Genomic DNA, 8,199 nt, shown 5'->3' with positions numbered 1-8,199 from the left:
AAAAAACCGTAGGTTTTTATATAAATCTATAACCGCACTGATAATTACGGTAGGTTTTTTATTTTATAAAAATAAACCGAAAAAATATCGAACCGTACCGAATAAATTTTACATGTGAAAAATATATTTATCTAGTAAGTTTAAAAATAATAATACATTAAATTTTTCTTTGGGACTTGGAACTATGAAAACTATTACAAGCCAACAAGTAATTAAACTCAAAATACTAATTCCTAAAACTTATTATGCTACATCTACTTAAACTAAGTTATTTCAAGTATCTTTATTAGCAAGACACAAAGTATTCTAGCGATAATAAGTAGCAAAATACAATGTATTGAATATGTTTCCTTTCATATAATTTAGATTTATCTCTTTGAATATTTAATCTTCTATAGACTTTATTCTTGAGTCACAGCTTGGTTAATATCTTTCCACTCGTGTGATTTATATTTTTTTTGCCTTTGTTTGGTTTCTTTTAAGTTATTGTAGAATAGTTGATGGATCTATACTCAAGCCATCTTTTATTTTTTTTTAATTCATCACCTTTTAAATAGTAAAAATGTCTAGAGAGTTTTGCTAAGTCCTGTAAAAGAACGTATGCTAGCATTCTACTTCTATTAGTGAATTTTACATGATATTTTAAAAAATATTGAAAAATAACCGAACCGTACTGATACCGAAGAGAAACCGACATGATTGGGTTGGTTTCGAAAAGTCTAATTTTGGTTATACATAATAGAATAACCGAAAAATTGATATGGTACAAATTTTATAAAATAACCGGCCGAACCGAACCATTGATACCCCTAGCTGCTACTGCTTCTTCTTCTTCTTCTTTTTCTTATTATTTATTTTATATTAGTTTCCTTTCATAGTTTTGAAACTTTTTTAATTGAATTATTAATTTAATTTAGTTTATAGCTCTCTTATCTTAATTTTATTTACAGCTAGCGCAAGTTAAATTATGAGTTTAATATTTTAATATAGATCAAATTGATGTTTGTTCCTGTAAAATTTCTAAAATAACTTTTAATAAATTGTAAAATTTGTAAGATAAATAGATCTATTGTTAAAATCTGGATAAATGTTTAAACAAAATTAAAACAAGGCGACTTCAAAACAAAATAAAGAGTAGCGAGCAATGTTTTCTTTAACGTTTCGTTAAGAACCAAAATAAAAGGAGCGAGGTAAACCTTGTATGTTAACTTAGTATTGATTTTAATGTCAACTGATGCTGAGGACTTAGCATATATCTGAACTCGCCTGCATAAAGTTATAGGTCCGCTACTTGAAAAGTATTCTTCAGTCTAATACCTTTTTAGTTTCTTTCTCAAAACAAATCATTTCACATCCTTTTATAAAACCCCAATTCCTCTTCTCCTAACCATTATCCGAAATTTAGAAATCTTAAAATCCTTCTCCCTAGGGATGGCAAATGGGGCTGGGCAAAATTTTAATGGGGCAGGGCAGGGGAGCATCTAAATAGCGCAAGGCGGGGGCGGCAGCGCAAAACTTCATTTTTGGAAAATTCAAATGGGGCAGGGCAGGTAGCCGGTCAAAATATATATATATATAAAGTTGGGAATGAGAAAGGTGATGTGGCACTTCCTATGACCAGCATTGGTATTTATCTATTTTCTCCCTTTTCTATAATTTCTTATTCATTCTACTACATAACAAACAAACCAATTCGGGAAAAGACTATAGTTTTGCTTCTGAAGGGTCGCATTAGTAACGTAAAACACTAACCGTTTGCTTCTGAAAAGTCGCATTGTAATCAATTCCATTTACGCTTCCGTTCTCGGTCGTTCACTGTCTTTTGTCCTCCTCTAATATCTACCCATGCAAAGTGCAATAATTATATTCTAAACAGACCGCCCTACGGGTATGCCTCCAGCTTATTCTGTGTTGCAATATCCTTCTTCTTCAATTCCTAGAATTATTAACAATGATATGATTGCTTAAATTTAAGTATTAATATTATTCTTTGTTGCGCAGTTTTACTTTTGAAGAAATGAAGAGTTTTGACCATTACCAGACATAAATTTTGCGGCACATGCCCCCTCAGGTTCCAGATGCTCATGACTGTTTTGACGTCAATAAATAGACAACGATCATGTATGCATACTCTCCCACTTGAGAATTCATGTTGCCTTAAAAATATTATAAATTGAAGTGTTATTTGGAGAAAATTCTATTTTAAAAGGCTAGATAAGTTATCCAGAATGATAATTGTCCGCCTCATTCTGTTGGAAAATTTGATAAAAAGGAAGTATTAGAAGTTGAAGTAAAAAGAAGTTAATGCTATATATGCAGATATGAAATTCACTTGGCAATAGGATTCAAAAGAAGATCTCTCTCTCTCTTATTTTTCTCTCTCTCTCTCTCTCTCTCTCTCTCTCTCTCTCTTATTTTGCTGTTTCTTGGGTAAGGGTTATAGCAAACTGAGTTTGCTCTTTTGTCATTGGTGCATTCACACAGTGACTGGCAGAGTGGCAGTTGGAGAGCTCGGAATATGAGATATGTTGGTGAAATTCTTTTTGCTTCATTAAAATTTTCTTCTTCTTTTTCTCAATTTGAATTGAATAATTGTTAACCTTCTTCATCTTTCTACTCTTTATTTAACCGTTTAATGTTGTATACTTTCAAGCAGAGGCGGAGCTAGGATTTAAAGTGTATGGGTTCTAAATTATAAGAAAAGACGATGATCTAAAACTAATATACAATAACAAGCTGACTAAAGAATGAGTATCGATATCTAATATATATTAAAGGTAACGAACCAGACAAACACAATATATGAATATAAACATTATCATTTCAATTGAACTCGACGACTTGTCATGTTTTGAAAATGATCAATGATCGCATCATTAGGTACACTTTCAAATACTCCATCCTCTATATAACAAACTAAACAATCATTCAAAAAGTCATCACCAATTCTGCTTCGCAAGTCATTTTTAATAAAATTCATTGAGGAAAAATCCCTTTCGACCGTTGCAGTAGCCACGGGTAATATCAAACTTAGCTTCATAAGTAAATAAACAAGTCCCCATGTCTTGTGAATATTTGTTTTAACCAATGTCTTCGAGAGATCGCCAAGCCCTTTCAAGTTAGAGAATGCATTGTCCATTTCTCGAACATAGTCAATATAGTTGTCAAGCTCAAAACTAAGATCTTCAAGATTAGAAGCAGTGAACTCATTTTGATAATATGTAGCAAGTTTCATAATCTTATTTTTATCATAATTTGCAAAAGAATCATCGGGACTCAAACTAGCCATACCAAAAAGCAGATCAATATTCACTTCACTAAAATGATTGTTAAGCTTCGAAAGTTGCAAATTAATAGCGGCACAAAAAATTTCTACATGCAAATGATGAGAATATGTAACAGTTGAGCTTTTACGCTTAGACTTTCGAAGACCATACTTCTCATCCATTTTTGGGATCACAATACCATTCTTATCACAAAACGAAGAGACATCTTCTAACAAAGAATTCCATTTAGATTCCCTCATTGTTTGTAATTGCCTCTTTGTGAAATGAACAAGTTTCATAGCATTAACAATATCTTGATCTTTTCTTTGCAGAGCCATATTCAAATCATATGTAATTGCCATTATTTTTAACATCAAATGTAATATATACACAAACTCATAAGATCTTATATCTTCTACTAGACTTTTTGCCAGTGCTTTCTCCGATAATTTGAACCCTCATTTGCAAGAACTCCAAGTACATGAACAATTGATGAGAATAAAGATATAAAGTTGCGCAATGTCTTAAAGTGAGATCCCCAACGGGTATCACCTGGTCTTTGAAGCCCAAGTGCTTGATTTAATCCACTTCCTGTATGAACTTCACCAAGCACTAATAACTCATCTAATTTTTCAGCTTGATCATCTCTAAGCATCTCCCTACGCTTATAAAAACCTCCAACAACATTCAGAACATTAGCAAGAATGTCAAAAAAATTATTTATATCATGGTGTTTCTTTGCAACAGCTACAAGAGTCAATTGCAATTGATGAGCAAAGCAATGTACGCAATATGCCGAAGGATTATCTTTCAGAATCAAAGCTTTAAGACCATTAATTTCTCCTTGCATGTTACTAGCTCTATCATACCCTTGTCCCCGTATTAAAGATGAACTCAATGAATGTTGTAAAAGCAAAGAATTTATTGTTTTTTGTAATGCATGTGCAGTTGTATCTTTAACATGAACAAGACCAAGGAATTGCTCAATAAGTTCACCCTCTTTATTGACATTAGCGCAGAACAAGAGCCATGTGTTCCTTATGAGAGACATTTTTAGACTCATCAACTAATATCCCAAAAAAATTCCCATTCAAGTCTTCAATAATTGCTTTCACCGTTTCTTCTGCACAAGAATTCACAATATCTTTTTAAATATCAGGAGAAGTCATGGTGTTATTTTTGGAGCTTTTTCTAATACCACATTTTTCACATCTTCCTTCCTATCTGCATACCATTTTAAAAGATCTAAAAAAATGGCCTCTTCTTGTAGAAGTTACACTCTCATCATGGCCCCAAAAAGGCATTCTTTCTTTCAAAAGATACCTTATCACATCAATTGAAGCATTCAAACGAACTCGATGTTCACTTTTAATTTTCTCAGATTGTTTGTCCAAAGATGTTAGAATAGATTGTGCTTGATTCATTAAATCTAGCATCATCTTGAAATATCGATTATGAACACTATTCACATTACCCACATGTGATTTAAGCCTTTCTAAACCTTTATTCCAACCTCTAAAACCATTTGTTGTGAAAGCATCACCTACTTTTTTCTCATATCCTCCAATCTCATTTTTAAACAAGTAACAACATAAATAAAATGTTGCATCTTGTTTAATGCTATATTCTAACCATTGAGAACATGAAGTTTTAAACCATTCAGGATTAAACTGACGCATTATTACTCCAAAATCTCTTTTTGGAAAGACAAAACCACGAGGTTGACAAGGTCCATTTTGTATATAATTTCTCCTTACTCTGTCACGTAAATTAGGTGGATATGCTGAAATTGGTTTTCTTTCAGCAGGATCGGACTCATAATCCAACACTTTATCCGATGCTTGGGAAAGATTAATATTGTTACTAATAACTGGACATAGAGAACTTGACAAAGGAGAGCTAGAAGAAGATGCAAAAGCTTGAGTTTTGTAAAAACTCGTGATCATATCGACTTTTGCTAGAAGACCCTAAAAATTACAAAATAAAATTACACTTCAAGACCCTAAAAAATACAAAACAAAATTACACCCAAAAGTTGGTCTCACTAAGAAACTAAAAACAAGAAAGTAGGACCACATACCTTGTGTGTCGATTTGTCGGAGAATCCAAGTTTGAACTTTTGAAAAGTATAAAAGCACAAATTGACAAAGAGAATGAAGTTCAAAATGTGGGACAACCCTAGAATCAAAGATTAAAAATCAGATTTTGTATAAATTGTCAAATATAAAATATAAGAGGAAAACATGAAGAGAAAAAATCAGGAAAGAGGAATTGAAGAAGAAAGAAGGGTCTAACTTCTAAGAGAGTAAGAGCATACACAACGATAGTTTGAGGGTATCCGACTCCGGCAGAGGGTTGTAGCAGCGATCAAATCATCAAAAGACTGACAGAGGCAAAGAAATCTAGCTTTTTTGATTTGGGAATTAGAAAGACAAAAGGTGTGTTGGCTGTTTTTGTTTAAAATGAATTGTTTATTAGAAAGAAAAAATGCTTTATGTTTTATGTATTAAAAAGAATAAATTTTAGTCTAAAGTAAGTCAAAAAGTGTCCTTTGGAGTTGTTTGAGAATTATAGTTTGTGCTTTCTGAAATTCTTTTTGTAGTTGTTCGAGAATTACATTGTCCTTAGTTTGTATTTTCTGATATTTTTTTTGTAAAAAAACAATTGTGCTTTATGATATTTGTTTTTGTAAAAAACAACAAAATAAGCACACTGCTTCGAGCGGGATTCGAACCCACGTGTTCTCTGCGCGAACCAAGAACTCTTACCATTGAACCCAAACCTCTTTTGTTACTGAGTTCGGCATGATATATTTATATAGAAACAGTAAAATTTTCAATACAAATATAGGGTTTCAGAAAAAGTCACTGGGTGCGCCCGAACCTGCACCCTCTACTGTAGCTCCGCCCCTGCTTTCAAGTACAAAATAATACTTAGGTAATGTATTAGTTATGGTGAGCCAAACATCCAAAGGATTTTGCTGTTCTCCTGCGAGATTGAACACATCTATTGGGATTTAGGAACGACAGTAGCTTAACTTTTGGCCTACTTTGCGAGAATTATATTTGATCTAAAATTTTTTCGTATGGAATGAATTAATCATACAACTTTTGGCCTACTTCGCGAGACTTTTGGACTCATGTGTAGTGTGACAAAAGTCTTGAGTTGATCAGAATTAGGAGTTAAGGTATGTTTTACGTTATAAGAATTCCATTTCTTTTTCGTTCATGATTAGATAATCGAACGAAGAGAGATACTACATGTTCGCCAAGTGTATTCATCTTCAACAGTTATCTTTATGAAATTGTCTTGTATTCACTATAACTGGGAAGCAAGCCATCAAAGCCTTATTCTTCTGGCACATTAATTTCTCATGCCTGTGTTGATCCTCCAATTTATGGTAATTGCTGGAATACATATATAGTTGGGTGCTGAGAGAAAAGGTGGTTAAGTTTTTGCATCTGAACATTTCTTCAGCTCATGATATATAATGCAATCCTACATACATGACAAGACGATTCATTCAAAATTTTTTGCATTGAAAAATGAATAAATTAAATTATATCGCCAATCAATTCCCTGTATCCGCTCATTAGTGCTTTTAGTCTCTTTACTTGCATACTATTTTTGTGCTTTTAAGTCTCTTTAGTTACTTTCATTACTGGGAAGTTACAGAGGAAGAAAGAAAAGGAAGATTTGGAAAAAGTAAAATAATCTCAAGTGATTAAAATTAGAGAAACAAGTTATAAAAAGAATTAAAACTTGAAATATATTCCATATTTGGACTTAAGGACTAAATTTTTTTAAATACTCAAATATTATAGAAAAAAATTAGCTCTTTTTATGACCGCGCGAAGCGCAGACAAATTTACTAGTTTTATTCAAAAATAAGGTTTTCTCTAAGAGAAAAAAAAGGATTTATAGCTTGTTTCCATGAGCTCCCAAATGGTTCTTTCATCAGAAGCTCCCAAACGGATCTTGTGTCAGAATATTTTAAATTGGATATTTCTTCAAAGCAATTTAAATGTTTGAATCAAATAAAGTTGTTCAATTTTACCATTGTTGCAAATCTATTATTGTATTGTACAACGTAGAATTACTCAAGAGTCTTAAGTGAGTTCACGTACTATTTAGAAGGTTCTAAAACAATTCTTGCATATAATAAACTTTGATTCTACTAAAGTCCATAAAAATGAATTGATATGGAAAAGAACAGAGAGTATACAAGTTGTCATATAGCCAATATTTTTTCCCAAAATATTGATCTACTTGGATATTTGAAGATGAGATTAATCCATTTTGCTTATCGTACTTTGATTATGAGCTAAATATTAAAATAAAACTGAGTATTTAATCCATGTTCAACTAGCGCTTTTACGTCATCAAATTCTTGCAAAGAAATCTAATTAAAATAACAATCAATAACAACACAAATTGGAAAATTACAAAAGTAAAAAAAGAAGCTGGATATAATATTAAGTGGATAAAAATAAAAGAAATACTTAGTTTAGGGCTAAACGCGGCATGATCTGAATGGGGCAAAATTTTAGTAGGGCTAAAAATTGCCATCCCTACAGTGTTTGGTTCTCCCCTGTAAAGCTCTAAGAAAATTTTTGAACCAAGATTTGTTGCAAAACAAATGTTGGCTATGCAGATGAAAAGTGAAAAACTGCAATACAGTATGTTGGGCTTTATATATCTGCAAATCTCCCTTAATTTTATTTTAAAAGATTCCAAAAATTGATGTCTATATGGAGGCAGAAAATTAAATGGTTTAACTTTTTACTTTAAAACCTGTTGTTCTTTTGGGACGTGTGAGTACTTGAAGTTATCGGATAATAAAATAATGCTATAAGATTAAAATAGTGATACACATTCAAATTATATGAGTTGTATGTATATGTAGACATATAAATTTTATTAAAATTAAGTT

General features: G+C 31.9%; 2 protein-coding genes across 2 annotated transcripts; both read right to left on the bottom strand.

Annotated features, from left to right (window-relative positions):
• Positions 1 to 2,818: 2,818 nt before the first annotated feature.
• LOC142175277 (uncharacterized) lies at positions 2,819 to 3,628 on the bottom strand. The gene has a single exon (XM_075241862.1). The coding sequence runs from the start codon at positions 3,626 to 3,628 to the stop codon at positions 2,819 to 2,821; it is 810 nt and encodes a 269-aa protein (XP_075097963.1).
• A 56-nt stretch (positions 3,629 to 3,684) lies between these two features.
• LOC107786293 (uncharacterized) lies at positions 3,685 to 4,317 on the bottom strand. The gene has a single exon (XM_016607753.1). The coding sequence runs from the start codon at positions 4,315 to 4,317 to the stop codon at positions 3,685 to 3,687; it is 633 nt and encodes a 210-aa protein (XP_016463239.1).
• Positions 4,318 to 8,199: the final 3,882 nt, after the last annotated feature.

This window comes from Nicotiana tabacum, chromosome 21 (assembly GCF_000715075.1).
Source record: "Nicotiana tabacum cultivar K326 chromosome 21, ASM71507v2, whole genome shotgun sequence".
Classification (NCBI taxonomy): Eukaryota; Viridiplantae; Streptophyta; class Magnoliopsida; order Solanales; family Solanaceae; genus Nicotiana; species Nicotiana tabacum.
Note: the sequence above shows the minus strand (reverse complement) of the source record. Positions and strands in the feature narration are given on the sequence as shown.